The sequence below is a fragment of the Caloenas nicobarica genome, chromosome 4 (genome assembly GCF_036013445.1).
Source record: "Caloenas nicobarica isolate bCalNic1 chromosome 4, bCalNic1.hap1, whole genome shotgun sequence".
NCBI lineage: Eukaryota > Metazoa > Chordata > Aves > Columbiformes > Columbidae > Caloenas > Caloenas nicobarica.
In genome coordinates, this window is record NC_088248.1 from 52,043,303 (window position 1) to 52,064,424 (window position 21,122).

The following is a 21,122-nucleotide window of genomic DNA, read 5'->3' on the forward strand; positions in this document are numbered from 1 at the left end:
ATGCAGGAAATTGCATAAAGGTACAAGTTAGAAGAATGTAAGATTTCCAAGTTAGTTAAAGTTGCCTTTCCAGTGTGATGAATTACAATCTTTTGATTATGTCATCATATTCTAGTTTTACCTGACATCATTGTCTGTGGGATAAACACCAGCCTACAGGGAACTAGTGCCCAGACTGAGGAAGACTCTTGATTCTAGGGTCCCCTGTAAGATTTACTGATTGTAGAAACTGGAAGGTGTAGCGCATAAGGCAGGGAACTGAAGAAACAAAGAGATTGGCTCATAATAAGGAAAATGTGATATTGCAGAGACCATGTGTAATGGTCTGGACTCAAAATTTTCTTAACTGTTCTTTACACACTTCCAATTAACTGGACTCTTCATTTGTATAGCTGGGTTTTATTTGCAGTTGGAACGTGTTCTTGCAGCTGCAAGTAAAGGTAATAGGAGCTATTCTTTGAACATGTAAAACAACATGAGTCTTTACTCTCCAGAAAAAAAACCAAACCACACAGCAAAATAAAAACCAAACAAACAAAACCAAAAAAACCAGACGAACACACATACTGACATATCTTAGACTGGACAATTGAAGTTATTATTATTTCTTATAACTTTCACTTTAATATCTCAGTGCCTCTTTTTTTTTCCCCTTGTGAGATGAGAATGTGAATGCTACCTAATCTTACGTTGCTGCTATTTTGCAGTTTGTAATAACCTTTTAAAAATGGTGAAGTAGAGGTGAGGCTGTAACTGTTCAGTTAGAATTTAGGAAGCATGTCCAACCACACAGTGGGTAATGAGGGAAGCTCCTGAGGAGCACATTATGAGGGTGTGCAAAAGGATGGTGCTGGTGGTTTTGCCCTGCCTTGCTTCTGATTAAGAAGCACAAATATTAAAAGGCACAAACTAGTTGAAAAATTTTGTTTTAAAGTCTCCTAGGTATTTTGGGCATCTTTGTGTAAAGTTAGAAACCTTCAAAATATATTGCATAAGTAGCTTTCACTGCAATAACCACAGCCCTGTTACACAACTGGAAAATGTTTTTGTTGCAATATGAAGATCATGTGCTGCCCAAGTGGAGAATGCACCTGGGAGTAGAATAGAAAAAATTTTGAAATTATTCACATAAATTTTTATTACAAACATATTTTTTTGTACAAGGATGTGTGTGTCAATTGACTAAGTCTAAGATTGCCCTGTTTCTTGGGTATGATAAAATAATATTTCATGCTTAGAAAAGCATGTAAATATGTTGAAAAAAAAATCCCCTGCTGCTGAAAGTTAAGAGTGAAAATGAAGGTGCTGAGAATGTGTGTGTATCCATTTCCATTGTGCAACAGAAAGGACAGCTATGCTAGGGCAACAAATAAAATTAGAAATCTGGATAATTAATTGCACTCACAGTCAGTGCAAGCTGGAACTATTTCTCATTTCTGAAAAATACACTCTGGTTGATGAGGCATGTCCGGTGCTCAGTGGTACATCACAGCATCCACTATGCACCTGGTGGTTTGGCAAATTGTGAAGAATATCAGATTGCTGTACAGAAAGGCTGATCGTGGGCAGAAATCATTGTGGTTTTTTTGTAGGCACGTTGAAGGCTCCTTCTGTAGTCCCAAGGGCAGATTTAACAGGTGTAATAGTCATTTCATGTTTTCCTGTTGAGGTCTTTTAAAATGGGTCATTCACTGATGGCATTTTTAAATGGCTTTGTTCTATCTCAAAAATTGTATTGTTTCCATTGAGATTTATCTTTCAGGTTTTCCTCTTGATCTTCTTGCATTCAGTGATGTTCCTCTGAGAGCTATCCTGATGTTTCCCCAAATTAGAAATATATTACAATCCCTGTGGGAAATATCAGTTCATCAGTGTGAAAATAAGTTCATAAGACTCCTGAAGCATTAACTTTGTAGTACCGAGGCTAAGAAAACAGAGAAGTTTCTTTAATAGGAATAGACCTAAGGCACAGATTGCCTGAGTTGTCCAAGGTGATGTGAAAAGTTAGCAGAAGGGATGGGAGGAGAATACGTAAAGGATTCCTTATTTTGTAAGAATGTTTTGCCTTTGCTAGTGTTTTTTTGTGTTGGTTTGGTTTTGGTTTTTTTGCTTGTTTGTTTTTTAATGGTTTTGCTTCGTAGTGCTTTTATAAATCAGCTGATCTTTAACAAATAGTTTCACTTATGGATTTTTTTGCAAGTAGCTGATTTTTTTGCTATTAAAAATAAAGTCGCCTTATGGTATTTAATAAGACAAGGCATTTTTTTGCCTGCTCCTCAACCACAAAATAATAGGAGATGTTTTATACATCAGAAAATAGAAAAGAAATAATTTTAGGAAACAGAATGATGGAAACTATGTGAGGGAATATTAGCTGTATTTGCAGGTGGGATTTTTCTTAAAATGAAGCAGTGGTATTTCCATCAGATTTAAGAGCAGTTATCATGACATAGATAATACTTTCCAGCTGTGAAAATCATAATGTACTGACAACAGAAGGTGATTTTGCACCCTACTGAAAATCAAAATCAGTCTCTCTAGATGTGTGTGCTGGTTTTGGCTGGGGTAGAGTTAATTTTCTTCATAGTAGCTGGTATGGGGCTGTGTTTTGGATTTGTGCTGGAAACAATGTTGATAACACACAGATGTTTTAGTTACAGCTGAGCAGTGCTTACATAGTCAAGGCCTTTTCTGCTTCTCATGCCGCCCCACCAGTGATTAGGCTGGGAGTGCACAAGAAGCTGGGACAGCTGACACCAACCATCCAAAGGGCTATTCCATACCATATATCATCATGTTCAGCAATAAACTGGGGGGAAAGTTGGCTGGGGGGGGCTGCTGCTTGGGGACTGGCTGGGCATCGATTGTTTGGTTTTGAGATGTAGATTATAAATATACTTTCCAGACTTTGTTAAGCATCAGATTCAGAGACTAAAGGCAGAAGAAATAGAATTCTCCTATAGGAATAGGAAAAATGCAAATTTAGGCATTTTAAAATGAGAAGTATGGAGCTAGGTTGTGATCAGGTGCAAAATTACTTTAGTGGAGGAAGAGATTCTGTAGCTGCTGCTGGTGAAACTGATGTTTTTTTCGTACCAATTAGAGGCCTTTATTGTTCTTGGCAAACTTGGATACAAAGTTTGAATTACAATGGAATTTCTATGAGTAGTATTTTGAACTTTCATGAGATTTTATTGTTTGAACTTGCTGTTCTCACACATGGATGCATTTAATAGCTTTACCCTGGAAAAGTGACTGGATTTTTTTCCCTCCATCTCTGAAAGCTATTTGTCATTTCAGATATGTATGCTTAAAGTGAAGTTATTGGAGGTTTTTTTGCTGATTTTTTTTTTTTTTTTTACTGGATGTGAAGCTATTTTGTGTAGATTTGTTGAGTAGCCTGACTGTTAACTGGGCCTTTTGAAATTAAAAAAAAAAAAAAAGAAAAAACAAACCAACCACCAACACAACAACAACCAACCAACAACAACAACAACAAACCTGAGCAAACAACCCCCCAGGCTAAGAACAGCTACCACGTTCTGTACTGAATATTTGCTTTTCTACTTGACATCTTTACTTTGCTTCTCCATGTAATTTTCACTTGAAGGACTTGAATAAGAAGGTGTTATGAGTTCCCTCCTTCTGAGCATATGTTGCAAGGTATCTCCAATGAGATGCCTAAAGCCCTAGGGGTTTTTCTGTCTCTTAGGTATCTCAGTTCCCCATATATCAAATAGCAATGATGACTGTATTCTAGTGCTCAGGGAGTTATAAGTGGGGGGTATGGGGGGAAATAAAAAAGCTTGTTTAATCACATCCTAAGGTCAACAGTTACTTTTTATGGCTGCTCTTTAGAGGTAATGGTAGATTGAAACTTACTGATTAACTCAGCCTAGATACCCATCTTTGAAATAACAAAAGTCAGATGAAATTGTCGTTTTGCACTTACTTGAATTTGATTAATTTGGGGCTCATTGACTAAGTGCATCAATTAAGAGTCGTTGTTCTAGCTGTGTTTCATTTCTGCTTTTCTTCTTTCATTCTTTCTTCGCTTCTCTTTTCCAGCACTGTGTGGAGGAGAGGAGAGTTTCTTGTGTGCCAGTGGGATCTGCATTCCAGGGAAACTGCAGTGTAATGGCTACAACGACTGTGATGATTGGAGTGATGAGGTCCATTGCAGTAAGTTTCTTAAACCTGGCAGTGTTCTGTTGAAGCACTGAATCCATTCAGGGAAACCTAAAAACTGAAGCAGGCTATTGGTACAGAATAGGACCTTTGCATAGTATTTGCATATATTGACATTTGGACTCTCAGTTGCTATTGAATGTGTTTACCTTTGCTCACTCTGGCCATCGCATGTGGTTTTGAGCTATTCGATTTTATGCCTGGAAGCAGATTCTAAGATTTCTGCAAGGAGCCATGTGGAAATTAGAAGTATTTTGGGGCTTTTTTTTTTTTTTTTTTTTTTTTTAAATGGATCAATAACATGCATCAAAAGAGCAGTACTGATAATAAACTGAAGACTGTTAATTGTATTTCTTTCCTTGTCCTTGGCATTGATTTTACAGCAGGTGCAGAACCATCTGTTTAGAAAGTTCTCTTGGCCTCAACTTTGACTGTGGTTTGTTTAAATAAATCCTAGTACATGGTGCAGTAGAAAAGAAGAATATGAATATACATGTTTAATATCTTAATTTCTATTTATTTCTCTGTGGTAGTGTGTATCTTTAGTGCTCCTATGTGTTTTTCTGTGTTGGCAAAAACATTCTTGGACTACTAAAACCTTTAGAAAAGCTGAGTAAATGTACAGTAGGAAAATAATGAAAAGGGGGGAAAAAAAACGGAAAATGTGCAGCAATGACTAAATAGAGACTTATAGTAGGATGTGATGCCACAAAACTGCGCTGCGCATTCAGACTTTGGAAAATGTCGGATCTGAGCTTGAGTTCCAGACTGTGCAGTTTAGACTCACCTCAAAAGATTTGTTCTTATTAGTTGTTTAAGAGACTGGACATTCCAAGACTCACAAAGCTGCTGTTAAGGAAGTTGCTGATAGATTTTATCTGGGATACTCCGAGGAATAAATGATGTCTGCAATTTCCTCCTGGTCTCAATCTGAATGAGGTTAGAGCTTGCTTTTCGTTCAATAGCCTACAATTTATTTAATGGAGGTTGATATAATTTCTGTTACATAAAAGTATTGTATGTTTTTATCTTTTACTTTTTCCTGTCAGTGTTAACTTCCATTTGTAATGTAAGCTAAAAAATTTTGAAATGCCTACGAGAAATGGGAAAAGAAGAAATTAGTAATATAAGAATAAAAATATTCTATGTCTCAAAAACCAAGCATTATGAATTTCATGAGTTAAGATTACCTTGAAAAGAAAGCCTTTCTGTTAAATGATACAGGGTTTATAGCCAGAGGATGTCTTTTGTTAGGATACTTGGTAAGAACTGGGGTGAAGGGGTGAAGGTCAAATAAGACCTTGAATTGCACAGCAGAAGTAGCAAAACTGAAGGAGGACTTATCTGCCTGAAAGCTTGTCTAATAAAAATGCTGTGTTTCCTGCAGACTTTCCCCCTCTCAAATTCACCTCACATAATCATAGAATAGTTTGGTTTGGAAGGGACCTTCAAAGGTCATCTAGTCCAACCCCGCTGCACTGAGCAGGGACATCTTCAACTAGATCAGGTTTCTCAGAGCCCCGTCCAGCCTGGCCTTGAATGTGTCCAGGGATGGGGCTTCTACCACCTCTCTGGGCAACCTGGGCTAGTGTTTCACCATTTCATTGTAAAAAAAATTCCTTATATCTAGTCTGAATCTCTCCTCTTTTAGTTTAAAACCATTACCCCTTTTCCTATTGCAACAGGCCCTTCTAAAAAGTCTGTTCCCATCTTTCTTGTAAGTCCCCTTTAAGTATTGAAAGGGCACCATAAGGTCTCCCTGCAGCCTTCTCTTCTCCAGGCTGAACAACCTCAACTCTGTCATGAGTCTCTCATGAGACTCTTCACAATCTCCATGAGCTGGTCAGAGCTGTGAGTTACATTGCAGTTACTTCCCAAATGAGATTGAAAGACTTTTAAACTCAAAAGGCCAAGCTATATTAGACTGTAAAAGAAAAAAAAATCACCATCTGCAGTCCCAAAATATAGGACCTCTTATATTTGATTTAGATTGGAGAGATGTCTTTCTGGTTTTCCATTATGAAGTTACATACATTAGTGAGGGGTCTGTCCCTGTGCAAGGGACTTTATCTGAGCTAGTTGTCTAAACTGGCTGTATGGAGAATCAGCTGACAGAAACAGACACTTCAGATGCATGACTAGTCTGATTTTAAGCAGGTAATTTAAATGGGGAATGTACGTTAGAAACTAAATGATGCAGATGTCTAAAGTTACATGAGTGAATCTTACAGCTGCACCTCCTTAGTTTTAATGTTGAAAATTATATCCATTATGAAACATAGAAGTCTCTGGTTCTAATCTTTTTCATATTAATTGTTCTTCCTAGAATCTCCTTTCAGGACTCTGCATCAAAAAATGGATCACATGATGCAATGATTTTTCTATTCCTGACTCTTGACATGCATTTTTTTTCTCTTCTTCCCTTTGATGGGCCATAATAAGTATGCAGGCAGTAGTTAGGCTTTAGCAGAATCCATCCTTCTTTTTGAAAGTATGGTTTAATTTACTTAGCAGTGCCAGTTTTTTACATAGTTGCAACTGAAAACTGATATTTAAAATTTCATTGTTGCGTATACCATTTACCCTGTGACTTTGTGCAGTGGAAGGTACCAGCTGAGGAATCCGAATTCAGCTCAGCCAGCTATCACATAGGAATACAAATAGGAAAGAAGCTGTAACACTGATATACACATGCGTAAATTATGAGTGCCCAAACCTGGAACTGTTGGAAAGATCCTGATGAGGAAGTTTTATATGTAATGTACTAAATGCAGCAGGCTCTCTTACATTCTTCTGGTTGCTCTTATGCACACCGTTCTCTAACATGTACACTCGCTTCCTCTCCCTCCTTGTGTGACTTTCCCAGTCATACTTCTCTTTCATAAAGGGTGAACAACATGAAGACCATTTTAGTAATAAAATAACAAATGAAAATGTTTACACACATGTGCCCCTGCATGTGACACTCTAGAACAAAGCATCTTGTTGAATTCAGGTCTTATTTACTCCTAGAAGTAGTAGAATTTGTACATTTAATCTGCACATATGTCTTTAAACATACATCTTTGAAATGCAGGGCTCCTAAAATCACCTCTGAGTGTTGGGCTGAGGTGATTCATGGTCAGGAGGACACATGGTGCAATGGTGAAGTGGTGAAAACAGGGCCTATGTGAACAGAGGTCAAAGGGTTGCTGAATGCAAAAGAGTGACCAGGCTTTATGTGTGTTTAGTGGAGTGTAGAACAGGAATTTCTATTTAATTTTATTAAAGCTACGCTTGCCCTATCATTAACAAAATTTAAGTTGAACCTTTTACAAATGGCAGATACAAAGTGCCCATCTTATTCTGATGGAGGTAACTAGCTACACTATATTATTGCCAATATCTTGAAGAAAATTTTGTTAAGACTGTTAGATTTTCATGAAGTAAATCATATTTCCTTGCAAGGAAGTTTGTATTCTTTTTGTTTACCCTGTGTTGACCTGAGAGCTACTACCCTAAAGGACACTGCTGCAGCTACAGAGCTATGAATATAAACAGGAATGGAGAAATGGATGGAAATGAAACAGTAAACTTATCCAGAGGAAACAACATAGAAAAAGACAGCTTTGTTTCATTTGCATGAGGAGCAATGGAAGCACAGAAACTGTCAGAGTTACAGACTGATCAATAAGGATAAAGGTTGCCAGGGTACTTCACACTGTTGCATCCGCAAAACAAGTAATGCTTAGAATTTTACTCTCAACTAGCTGTTGTTCTCCTTATATGAAACTAGAACTTATATATTTTCATTTAGTTTAGGGTTTTTGAAGTTTACTCTTTCATTACTTTTGTTCTTTTAAAGCTAAATTAAATATTGGCTATGATGCTCATGGCTCAGCCATATTAGTTTACTTTATATTCTGAAGCATTGTCCTTCTCATTGTGCTATAAATTCTGTTTGGACTTTATAAGATGATGTGAAACTTGTAGAAAACATGAATACTTCTGTGGGGGAAGGAGAAGAAGTGATTCATGTTCAATTTCTAGAGTTGAGGTTGGTAAAGCCTTGAGAAAGTTAGAGCACTCACCTAGGAGGTGGAACACTTGACTGACATTGATCTGGAGGAATAGAAACCTCACTGTACCTTCTGGGAGAGTGCTGCACCTTTCAGCAAGTACTGTACTTCAAAGGACACCCTTCTTTCAAAGTGGGACCGCGGTGCAGTCATGAACACAGGAGTCACACACCAAGAAGAAAGAAGCAAGCGGGAGCATGATTCTGTTCTCAGTGGCTGAGCATCTCAGCTGGGGGGAGAGACTTGTCTTCCAGTCCTTGCTCTTGGAGCTCTTTATGTTATCCAGGAAAGAGCTCGTTTAAAATACTCACCTATCCCAGTAAGAAAGGGCACAAAGAACTTCCTTGATTCCAGTGGCATAGCTTCAACAGGAAGGAGGGATTGTCCACCCAGCTTTTTTTTCTATACTGGCATTCTCCCTGAAAAGCCAGATATGAAGGAGAAGCCCAGAGGAAGGCAGTGAAACTGGGTCACCCGCTTTGCAACTGTGTGTTTGTAATCAAAATTTATTACTAATGGGACCAGATACCACCAACCCTGTTTTCTCTTCTTCCTGCTTTCCTGACTGCAACGCAGATTCCATGTTTTTATTGAACCTGATTTTATTCAAGCATTTTGGATATTCTCAGAGAATATTTATGGCGGCTTTACTGAAGGCCTCAGAGGTGGAAACAAAAGCTAAGCCCACTTAGGGCTGACAGTGCTAAGAAATCCTCAATGAGATGGCATCAGGCCAAATTCTGAACTCAAAACTGTGTAAAGCGTAAAGCTGATTTGAAAACATTGTAAGATCAAAGGCAGGCTCAAAAAGCAGGGTCTTGAGATCTTGGTTTTGCTGTTAGAAGCTTCAGTTCCACCTAATAGCCACATCAGGTACTCAAGACCCACAACCTTTCTCAAGAACTATGTGTATAAAATAGTTAAACATTTTGGTCCATATGTGTAACCAGAGCAGTTTCTTCTCATGGTATTGATCGAAAAAGCAATTAGTAGGAACAGAATAAAAATGTCTAAAAATTGCCTTTGATTTTTCTTGTTATTCCATATTAGATTCTAATGAACTGGTACATATTGAGTATTAATGCAGACCTGTAAATTGTAGAGTATTTTTAGCTAATCTTGTTTTAGTCAATAGATTCCAGTGTTCACAGTCTATATGAATGTTCCAGTGTCATGTTAACATTTTACAAAAATTTGTATTGTAGACTGCAGTGATGATGTATTTCGTTGCAACACGGGAAAATGCCTAAATTATACCTTTGTTTGTGATGGATATGATGACTGTGGAGACCTTAGCGATGAACAGAACTGTGGTAAATGGAAGTTTTATGCTTTTCTAAAGTCTTTAAGATAGCAGTATTGCCTAAGCCAGCAATCTTCTTCCATAAACTACTAAAAGAGCAATATACCCTGTAATTCTTTTTGGGCAAAGAAACAACAGCTCACAAATTTTATATACAACTTGAAAAGGTTTAAAGGAGATGTCTGGGTTAATCCAAATTTTGAAGACAGCAGTATTTTGAAGAAATGTTCTGATTTACAATTTGTTTTAAACTAATTTAAGATGTTGTTGTTGCTTTCTTGCTAAATTGGCTGAATTTAACTGGGATTAAAGCAAATTGTAAGAGGCTACACACTGGTAAAGCCAATTGTTTTATAGCTGAGCTGTTTTTACATAAAGCTTCATAGTGAACTTGAATCTTTTGTTTATCAAATTCTATTTCTTTCAAATTCTGTTTTCAATCACTTTTGTATGTTCTGCCTCCTTATATTTGTCTTTCTACCTACACTTAACTTTCACAGGAAAAAAAAAAAAAAGAAATTTTGCTGTAAAAGAAAACAATTTTCACATGTAAATATTGGAAAACTTCAAAAGCCTTATTTTTTTTTTAACTTTTGTTCCTGGTACTACACCTGAGAGAAATTAAGTACTCTAAAATAATTCTTTAAAAGTTAAAATATTATTTCTCACTTTTAAAATTTTGCTTTTCTAAGGAAAAGCACAGATAATTTCAAAACTAAAAATCAGGGCACAATTTTTTCCTATCTTGAGATAGTTTTTTTCCTATATAAAATTTAAGATCTAACTTTTTATACAGGCTATAAATGGGTTTCATAGCAGATTGGGCACACTGGACTATTTCTACACTCCCTATTTATTTTGTTGTAAAGTCACCCTGCTCAACAGAATGCTTTTCTTTATTTGTGGAAGCATTCGGGTAGAAAGAGTAAGATGAAAACTGGAGGAGATTCTTTGTAGATAGTTCTTATGGAAAATACTGAGTGTATGCAAAAAACATAGTTTCTGTTTAAGTGCCAAATATGGCAACTGAAAATGTTGGCTAACTGAAAATCATTCAATGAGATGGGAAGCTGGAAGATCTTTTAGTCTGTATAATGAATCTTACAAACTTGTTTATTTGTAAATGGAAAAAGCTGTGCACCTGAGAGAAGGAATGAGTGCATCACTATCTACATAGGCAATAGAATTCAGAAAATATGTAACTACCATCTGCCAAAATATTTACAGGTACAGAATCAGTATGAATGATTAACTTACAGGCAGAGAACAATTGATCAATAATATAATTTATACAAATAATAATTTATCATCCTTTTTTTGTCCTCACTTGCATTTTATTTAGACTGTAATCCAGCAACACATCATCAGTGTGGAGATGGGAGATGTATAACAGCTGATTGGGTATGTGATGGTGACCACGACTGCATAGACAAATCAGATGAAATAAATTGCTGTAAGTTTCTTTAATCTCTAAAGTAGTTTTTTCTTTATTTAAAAATAAAAGCAAAATATAAGATAAGTAGTTTACTTACTTATTGCTTGTAAGGCAGAACTATAAGCTTATTTGATTTCAGAATTTTGCACTTGATGAATATTCTGGTAGACAGCCGCAGCAAGTTAATCATTTGTTACCGTTGTTGAGAAGTCCCAGCATTGCCTTGTGTTTCAGCTTCTTACTAATTACAGAATTAGTTTTTTGTTAATTGTAGTGTTACCATTAAAAAGGGATGAATGGATGTATATAACCTCTTAAACTGAAGGCATTCTGAGTTTGTGACAGCTTTCTGATGTGTCTGTATGTGACCTATAACACCTTGTCAGAGTTTGGACTTCCATCTGCTCCAATGATGATGATGTGTATCTGCAAAACAGCTATACTAGAATATTGCTGAGGTTGCAAAACCAAGTCTTGAGGAACTAGCACATGTTTTAATGGGATTAAGTTTCTCCTAAAACATGTGCTTATGCTGCTTTGATTCTTGCTGCCATTCCGTGCTTGACCTTGCAACAACTATCCTACAATTTTCCTTGAAATCTAAGAACCTGAGCTGAATAAAGGAATGTAAGTAAGTAGGCAAAGAAAAGGTCATGATTTTTATATGAGTAAAAATGATGGCTTTTTTTCTTGGAAAAGCCGAACCTTCATCTCTGCCTGTTGCTGATACCTGACATATATAGTTCCAGTCCCTGTAGTTAAAGATCAGCAGAGCTGTAGGCTATTGCAAACACAGCCTACACAATAAAAATGTCTAGTGACCTTCAGTGCTAAACAGTGTTATCATCTCCTCCTAAAACAACTTCAAGATGATGTTCAAAAGTAATTAAGACCTTCATTACCCGAAGTTGATCAGAATATCGTATTTCTTTTTCTCTCTAGCATGTCATAGTCAGGGTCTAGTAGAGTGCAGAAATGGGCAGTGTATTCCTAGTGCATTCCAATGTGATGGAGATAATGACTGCAAAGATGGAAGTGATGAAGAAAACTGCAGTGAAAGTAAGAATGTGCTTCATTTTACTCTTGTTACTGAACCTACCGTTGACGGCTTCATTCTAAAGTGCCTTTAGCTAAAACTGTCTCACAAATCTACTTTCTTTGCTTTTCAAATAACACTTGCTGAGGCTGGTTGGTGTCTGCTTTCACATAGAAAGTTGTAAGCAGAGTTTTATTAGTCCTTAAAAACATAAAAAATTAAACGGAGGTGATATTTAGCATAGAATTTGGTTATCTGACATGATCAGCTATTACTTGAAATACATTAATTCATATTCACATTGTCAGCAGCAATTACAAGCTACTATCACAGGAACTGGTGTTGTTTGAAGAGGAATTTTCGCATGAAAATATTTTTTTCATCAGAACTTGGGAATCAGAGAAAGGGTGTTTTCATATGTAAGCTATTGATTTAGTGTGACTAAGGGAAAGTATATGAGAATGTAAGTTTTCAGAGCTATTTAATAGCTGTCTCATGGTGGGTTGTACGAAAGACAAGGAAACCAGGCAGTTTCTTGAGCCCCGGAATATATTTTCCCAAAGACTCATGTCCTGTAGTACATGTTGACACTCAGAAAGAGATATTGTCATGTTATGATGGTTTCAACATTTGAAAGTATTTTTCACATGTAATTCTCTTGTTTCTAGCAAGATATAGGTTCAGATTGCAGCCTTTCCTTCAATATGAGAATTATTATTGTCTTTCCCTTGTGAATCTTATTTTTAGGGAATTAAAGGAATTCACTTTATTTGGAAAGCTCTAGTGCTGTCAGATGCAGTGGTAACAGGACAACCTATTCAAAAGTTATTAGAGTAGAACAGACCTGTAATTATAAGATAAATATACAGTGTGATTATATAAGCCTCATTTCTTTATGAAAATGGTCTAGAAGAACTCCTTTCCTGACTGTGTCTAATCAATCCCGTCTGTTCATAATAAGTTCTTGGGATCTTCCTACTCTAATTTAGGTATCTCAATACCAAAAAATAATTGTGAAGTTGAAACACAGAAAGTACCATTATTCTTCTTCACAATTAATGTTGCCATTGCAAAAGGTCTTGCGTGAAATTTCTTCCAGTTCTAACTGTGGCAATCTAAAAACCAAGGACCAAGTTTTGTCCTTAGTTGTGACTGTGCAATCTCACAAAATTCTCAGTTTTTATTCTTCATCTTTCCTGACGTTCAATTGCGATCTTATTCTATTGATTCCATGATCTTATGTTTCTGTTGCTGATAATGAAACTATAATTTCTAATATAAAAGACATGAGGGAGGAGAATGGGATAAACTGAAAAGTACAAAACTATTTAGAGCATTATATAAGCAGCTATTTCAACTTTTAAAATTTCACCCAGCTTAATCCTCTTAAATTTGTTTATCACCAGTAAAAGTGAATTTCACTGAAAACGTTGATGCATGATCTGGGCTAGAAGTCAGTTATATGTTTTGTTTGCGTTGCTTTTTGCCTCTGCGGATGTTGAAGAAATGGTTAAAAATATTTTTTTTGTAAGATGAACAGACACTGATCGAAGGATACTAAATGCAGAGGAGTAGGATGGAGTGATAATTATGTAGTCAATGATCTCACTATGTGCTAAAAGATTTTTGTGCTTAGCTTTAAACTGCAAAGCTTTTAAATATGAAAGTTTTCCATGTTCTTATTATTCATTCTTTAATGCACCTAAAGCTCTGTCTAATATTTTGCAGTATTGTGTAGAGCAAAATTCTTCCTTTATGTAACCATATCTTGTCCGTCCTAAATTTGCATGAGAATATGTAGGCAGAATTTGGACTTCATTTGGATTATTCCTTTTAGTTCCTTGCAAAGTCCATGTAAAAGCAACGCAGAATTCTTGTTTGTAACTTCCTTTTGTATTTCTGATGTATGTCATTGATTTCAGTAACTACAGAAAATGTAATAGGACATACACTTAATACAAAGACTTCTCTGCTCTGCAGTCAAAAATTTGTATATGCCTAGCAGAGGCAGTGAAGTTAGGGCTGAAGTGATCTGGAATATTTGTTTTGTTACAAACACAGTAAATATTTGAAATCAGCATAGAAATTTGAGGTCAAGATGTGGTGACTTGCCACTTGCCTGTAGAAGGATACAGGGACCTTGTGCAATACAGGGTGTTTCAAAAAGATGGACCCAATTTCAAAACAGTATATTTCATAATGGCAACATGTTACAATTACACAAAAATTTGTACTCTACAGAGTAGGGGCCTCTAGTGGTAATCATTTGAAACTCTGTGCCCCACCCTGTCAAGTGGTAAGAGTTTCGTTCATGGATGGTTCATGGTTGCAGAGATATAGTGATTTCAAATTGGGTCCATCTTTTTGAAACACCCTGTATCCTGCTTTGAAACTGAGTCCATCTTTTCGAAACACCCTGTGGTACAAGTATATAAACATAGAGATTACAAATGGCCATGTATCCACCTATATCCAAATGAGAAAAATGGTCTCCTTTGCTACATACCTTAAGGAAACTTAAGGTATGGCATCTGTTAACATTACTGCTGTCATTAATTTTGTGACAATAGAAATCTAATATAGATGTACACACAGCTGGTTCTGTGATCCCTTCAAAAGACAGGATAGAGTGTGTTTATAGAAACTCAGCATTGACTGTGCTAGGATCAAAAGAATTTGTACTGTAGCATGGGCATTTTTAAAGAATTGAGAAACTCTTCCACTGTGGCATAAGAAGGAGTTGGAACAAACTTTACAAATGAATTTTATTGTAAAGATTTGTGATAGCATTAGAAGTCAAAAGGTTTTCCCTACTTTCCAAGTTCCAGTTTGCAATCAGATGCATCTGTAAAATACGACAGTCAATTGCTACAGTAAAAGAAAGTACCTCAATTGCTTCAATATGTAACATGTATGAAGGGAAGTAAATCCACATAATTATGAATAGATATAACTACCTCATCAGTTCTTTGGGACAAGGTTGTTGTCAAGGTCATTGAAACAAGGTGTTTCTTCAGCATATTTTGTATGCCAAGTATAAGGATGCCATGACTGAATGATTAATGTTGCAATAAACCCTTTTAAACAGGACAAGATTATAAAATCCAAACTGTTCAGTCTCTGTGTACAGAACAGTAAATTAAATGAGAGAATTTGCAAAAGTCATATGGAAGAGAGAATTTAATGGTTTAAAAGGAGCTATCACCACTATGAGACAGAGAGAAGTCCAGGGATTTGTCAGAGAAACTAATTACCCAGATAATGTGCTTAGAAACTTTTTGAGGAAGTGCTGGTTTTAGTTACTCTGCATTCCATTTTTAGGACCATAGCCTTTTTGGCTTTTTTGTTGTTGGTGGTGTTTGTTTTTTTTTTTAAACAGGCCGAACGGCAATAAAGCTTCAGCTCTAATGAGAAGCAGGTCAACTGAATGACACTGAAGAATAATTCTCAGAGGGCATTCTCTTTCAGCTAGGACCTATTGTTCCCTTTGAAATCTGATTTATGTGACTTTTCATACTCTCCCAGAAAATCATGGTTAAATGGCTTTCAGAGATGAATACCTCTCATTCAGAAACTGGGAATTTATATTCTTATATTAAGCATAGGAGTAAAGAAAAGCAACATCTGGACAGTGCTGCACACTTTTCTTCCTTACAACATCTCCTTATTGCACTTGAAATGCTGTAGGGTACTTATTCAGCTATGTAAAGGAAATACCTAATTTTAGTACAAACCGTGTATTTTCTTATTGCTGCACTCCAGTGATTTTTATCAGTCTGGTAAATAATTAGAATAGTAATTTTCTATTTTCCTCAGGTCAAACCCTCTGTCAGGGTGGAGACCAGAGATGTGATTCCTGTCCTGATCCCTGTGGGACTTCTCTCTGTGAGATGAGAAACAGCCAGACAAACTGCAGTAAGTAGATCACATGCTTCATACTGTCACTATTTTAGGGTCTTTTAGAGTATAATGAGCATGCAGGGTAGGACACAGTAAGTAATTTACTTTAATTTACTATCTAATGCACCTGTGTAATGATTGAGTATAGAAAATGGCAAAGTTGAAACATAAGTTTCATCCTGACTTTTGATCATTTATGTAATAAGAGATACTCATAACATTCGACACTGAGATATTTTCCCTTCTGTGAATTTTTGATATGTTCTTAATGGGTGTTTACACTTCCACTTTTTCTTAACATTTAATTACATTCAGTGTTTACATAAAGTAAAAAACATAGTGTAAGTGTAGTGTCGTGTAGTTTATTTTCAAAATACAAGAAAACATGGTACTGTGTTTCATAGTTTGGAGAACTTTTATGACGGGATAATTTTGATATTGAAAGGCAAATTTAGTTATTCTTCTGACCAATATACATTGTAGAGGATCAGGGTCTTTAACACTGTGTATCTTCATTTCTGTGTCCTATACTATACTATTCCATGCAAGCCTCCTGTACACACTGTACACTTGCTTTTGAGTAGCTCTTGTTCACTAGTGCAGTGCTGCACTCAGAACAGATGCTCAAAAGAAGTACATTTGGTGAGGTTTTAAAACTGGGGCACAACTGGATCAAAATTATTCAGTATTAGTTAAAACTTGGTGATGTATTAATACAGTCACATCAGTTCAGGTCACCTCGACACATAGACAGGCTTGCCTTCACTTACGTATGAATGTGTAGACATATTCTATAACTGCTTTGTGCTGAGCAGTTCTCTCTGCAAGATATGATTTGGTACAATATGGTAGTTTGTTTGGATAGTGTTATTCCATTTAGGTTGGATATGGGAAGATCAACTAGTCCAAACTCTCTAGTCTCTCCAAAGTTGTGACTGTCACTCACAAGTTATTTGTTTGAGACAAGGACCATTCCTGCTGTGGCCTTTTAGATGTTGCTAAAGTATAGCTATCAGATACTTGGGCATATAGGCTTTATATGTGCTTCTATCAATGCTTCTCCTAACTTTTGAAAAGGGACAATCATAAGTACCATGTTTAGCATTGAAAGGAAGTTACTTCACATTTTTGGTCAACTAGTCCAAACTCCTGATCAAAGCAGTGCCAATTAAGTCATGTGGCCCATGACCTTGTGTGGCTGAGTTTTGACTGTCTCCAGGGACAGACATTCCACAGTCTTTCTGGGAGACTTGTTCCGGTGTTAGGCCACTCTCATGGTAAAAACCTTTTTTGCATATATGTAACTGGAATTCTCTGTGTTACGACTTGTGCTTCTGCCTCTCATCCTGTCCCTGTGCGCTTTTAAGAGTCTGGCTGTGTCTGCTTTACTGCTTTATACCTTCACATTAGCTAATTGTTAACAGCAATAAGATCTGCCCTTAGCCTTCCCTTTTGACAGCTGAACAAACCCTATTTTCCAAGCTTTTGCCTGTAGATCATGTGATCTGGTCCCCTAACATGCTTGGTGGCCTTCTACTGACCCCATTCCAGTATGGTGATTTCTCTCATGAATTGGAGAGCCAAAAACCAGGACACAATACTCCAGATACGCACCAGTGCAGAGACAGCCATCAGATTGATCAGGCATGATTTTCCCCTGACAAATCCGTGCTGGCTGCTCCCAGTCACCTTTTTTTGCCCTTCCCAAAGATGAATGTCATGTTTGCCTTTTTCCAGTCATCAGGTGCCAGGGTTGCCGTAACCTCTTGAAGATGATATAAAGCAACCTTCCAATGACATTCCTCAATGGAAACTGAGGCAGAAAAGGCATTGAGTACCTTGGTCTTTTCCATGTCACACATCACTAGTTCCCCTGCCCCAGTGAGCAGCAGATCCACTTTTTTCTTATCTTTCCTTTTGCTGCCAAGTGAAGGATGTTTAGTCCCAGATCTTTCTGCCTGGAGGAGAAGCAGCAGCTTTAGCAGCCTGTGCCTCTAAGAACAGGTGTTGCTTCTCATTTTCTCCATTTGAAGATTCAGCTTATTTATTTGACCATTACTGACTTTGCCACAAAACTGTGGTTTACCTAGGAACAGAGTCTTCCATATTTCTATCTGCTGTTTCAAAGCTTCTTTACTTATAATGCCTCGAAAACTTATCAGACGTTACACTAAACCCTGTTTCCTATGGCAATTCGTATGGCAATCACAAGCACAAATACAGGCTGGGCAGCTAATGGATTGAGAGCAGCCCCGAGGAGAAGTACTTGGGGCTGTTGATTGAAGAGAAGCTCAACATGACCTGGCAACGTGCCCTTGTAGCCCAGAAAGCCAGCTGTATCCTGGGCTGCATCAGAAAAAGTATGACCAGCAGGTCAAGGGAGGTTATTCTCTCCATCTATTCTGTTCTTGTGAGACCCCACATAGAGTATTGCATCCAGCTGTGGGGCCCCCAGCATAAGGACATGGACCTGATGGAGCAAGTCCAGAGGAGGGCCACGAGGATGATCAGAGGGCTGGAGCTTCTCTCCTATAAAGACAGACTGAGAGAGTTGGGGTTATTCAGCCTGGAGAAGAGAGGGCTCCAAGCAAACCTTATAGCAGCCTTCCAGTACCTAAAGGGCATCTACAAGAAAGCTGGAGAGGGACTTTTTACAAGGGCGTGTAGTGACAGGACAAGGGATAATGGCTTTAAACTGAAAGAGGGTAGATTTAGATTAGATATAAGGAAGAAACTCTTCACCATGAGGGTGGTGAGGCACTGGAACAGGCTGCCCAGAGAAGCTGTGGATGCCCCATCACCAGAAGTGCTCAAGGGCAGGTTGGACGGAGCTTTGAGCAACCTGGTCTAGTGGAAGATGTCCCTGCCCATGGCAGGAGAGATGGAACTAGATGATCTTTAAGGTCCCTTCTAACCCAAACCATTCTATGACTCTATGATTCTGTGTTTAAAACTAAAGCAACTTTACATTTACTCAGGTCAAAAAAGACAGTATTTTGTAATTTTATTCATTTTTAGATACTTAAACTGCTTAGTAAAGAACACATAAAATGTATCTGATATATTGTGGCAGGATCAACACTGGACTTAAAACTGATGGCTCTGTAGTCACCAGCTGTGCATAAGACAGGTCCTCTATCTGGCTGGCAAACAAGGCACCAGCAGCAGCCTTACCCAACAAGTAGGAAAATACGTAAATTCCCACAGTAGCCTCTGGTTCTTATGTACTCAGGGAGCAATTGTCTTTTAAGCAAATTACCTTTCTTAAACAGTGACTACAGTCCTGTTAAAAGCAACAGTCTTCCAAGCAGTGTGACTGCAATTCAGTCATCTCACAATGAGAAAGAGCTGAAAGCGTGCTTTCTTTTGACTCATCTTCCTTGTGGATAAATCAGTATGAGACAGCAGTTTGTCCCAAGGTCCAAAATCTTTTCCTGATCAAAGCACATTCTTGTATCCCATTTTATATATGGACAGCAATTTTGGAAAGTGTTTGAGTGGCTAGGACTATGTTACAAGACAGTGAAAACCACTTTTTGACATGTGATATTTGAGTTCTAAAACAATGTTCATATTCTATGTCATGAGAAACCCAAGAGCTTTTTAGTGAAGGTTTTGCCTCATCATAGTATGGGCAACAGTCTGTAATTCTCTACAATACATAATCTGAATTAGACTTCTGGATCATTTCTCTTTCTCCCTGTCTGGTCCAGTGAATATTTAACTGTTTATACACAATGGAACAGCAAGAGAATTTGGGAGAGATTTTTCTTGCACAACATCTGGAAGTACTATTTTCTTTGTTCATGTTATTTTCACTGTTCATATTTTGACCAGGTTTATTTAATCTTTGGTAAAAGATGAGAATTTGCAGGGAAAATTTGTTTTGACAAAGCAGTGTTTTCTGGCCCAAATAACTCTTTGGTTGGAAAATTCCAAAGCATAGGCCACATTTCACAATATTGAATATGATGGATGTTCTCCATGTGCCATAATGTTTGATCAGTTTAGGCTCTGCATTACAATGCGGTTAAAACATATTTAGGATAATAGAACAAATATCTGCTCATCAAGCTATTTCAGTGCTCAGTGACAGGACCAGGGGCAATTGGCACAAACCAAAACACAGGAGGTTCCCTCTGAACGTAAGGAATCACTTATTTTACTGCAAGGGTGACTGAACACAAGTTGTCTAGAGAGGTTGTGAAGTCTCCATCCTTGGAGACAGTCAAAAGCCATCCAAGCATGGTTCTGCACAACTGGCTCTAGGTGGCCCTGCTTGACCAGGGCGGGGTCAATCAGATGAGCTCCAGAGGTCCCTTCCAACTTCAGCCATTCTGTGATTCTGTGAAATGTCCCATTCACTTCCATTACTATGTTTAGAACTAGTTTCTGTATAGTATGTAGAGCATATTAATAGTAAATACATGAAGATATGAAACCCAGGCATAATCTGTTCAGTGTTCCCACTCATTAGGTTGTACTTACATATACTATAAATAAGGGAGTAGCAAGATCTCTTGAACTGTAGGACTGATCTCAGAAGGAAGGATTAACATTTGAGTTACTTAAATTCAGTCGGATGTTCCCCTGGAGTGTATGTTCTGTTTGTTACTCTGCTTGTGGATTGTAGGGGATTAGGCATGAGAGTCAAAGTTATTATTTTCAAACGTACAATGACACTTTTCTGCAGGTTTCTAAACACAGTGTGAAAATTGCATAATCATATTGAAAACATGTGAAGAGCTATCCTACAGGGGCATTTCAGGGGACTAGATTTTCTTCTAGAATTCCCCTAAACCCCTATAAATATGAGTCATAACAAAAGAGAGAATGATGTATGTGCATTTCTACCCTTTAATAATGTCGTTATGTTATACAAACCCTTAGAACATTGCTTGTACTTTTGTGTTAATTTACTTGGGTTTCATCATTAAATACTGATGAACATGTAATATTCTGTACAAATGAAGAAAAGATGCTAACTGGGGAAAAATCAAAAGACAAAAGCAAACTTATCTGGGCATCTGGGGCTGAAGTGTGAGCAGACAAGGGAGAGTTCATCATGAAGAAAAGGAAATGGCAATAATGTGAGGAGGATTGCTGAAGTCTTTGTACGTAAATAGCCCAAAGCTGGGACTAAGTGGTTTGAGACAACAGAAATAGTTCAGTATTGGCAGTATGCAAGGATTTAGCAGAGAG

At 37.3% G+C, this 21,122-nt stretch overlaps 1 protein-coding gene across 1 annotated transcript in view; it reads left to right on the forward strand.

Moving 5' to 3' along the window:
• CORIN (corin, serine peptidase) overlaps positions 1–21,122 on the forward strand; it is a 141,499-nt gene that overhangs the window by 76,774 nt on the left and 43,603 nt on the right. The window contains exons 6-10 of the mRNA XM_065633521.1: positions 4,069–4,182; positions 9,452–9,559; positions 10,892–11,002; positions 11,927–12,043; positions 15,837–15,935. Coding sequence (XP_065489593.1) covers positions 4,069–4,182; positions 9,452–9,559; positions 10,892–11,002; positions 11,927–12,043; positions 15,837–15,935 — 549 coding nt within the window. The remainder of the gene's footprint in view (positions 1–4,068; positions 4,183–9,451; positions 9,560–10,891; positions 11,003–11,926; positions 12,044–15,836; positions 15,936–21,122) is intronic.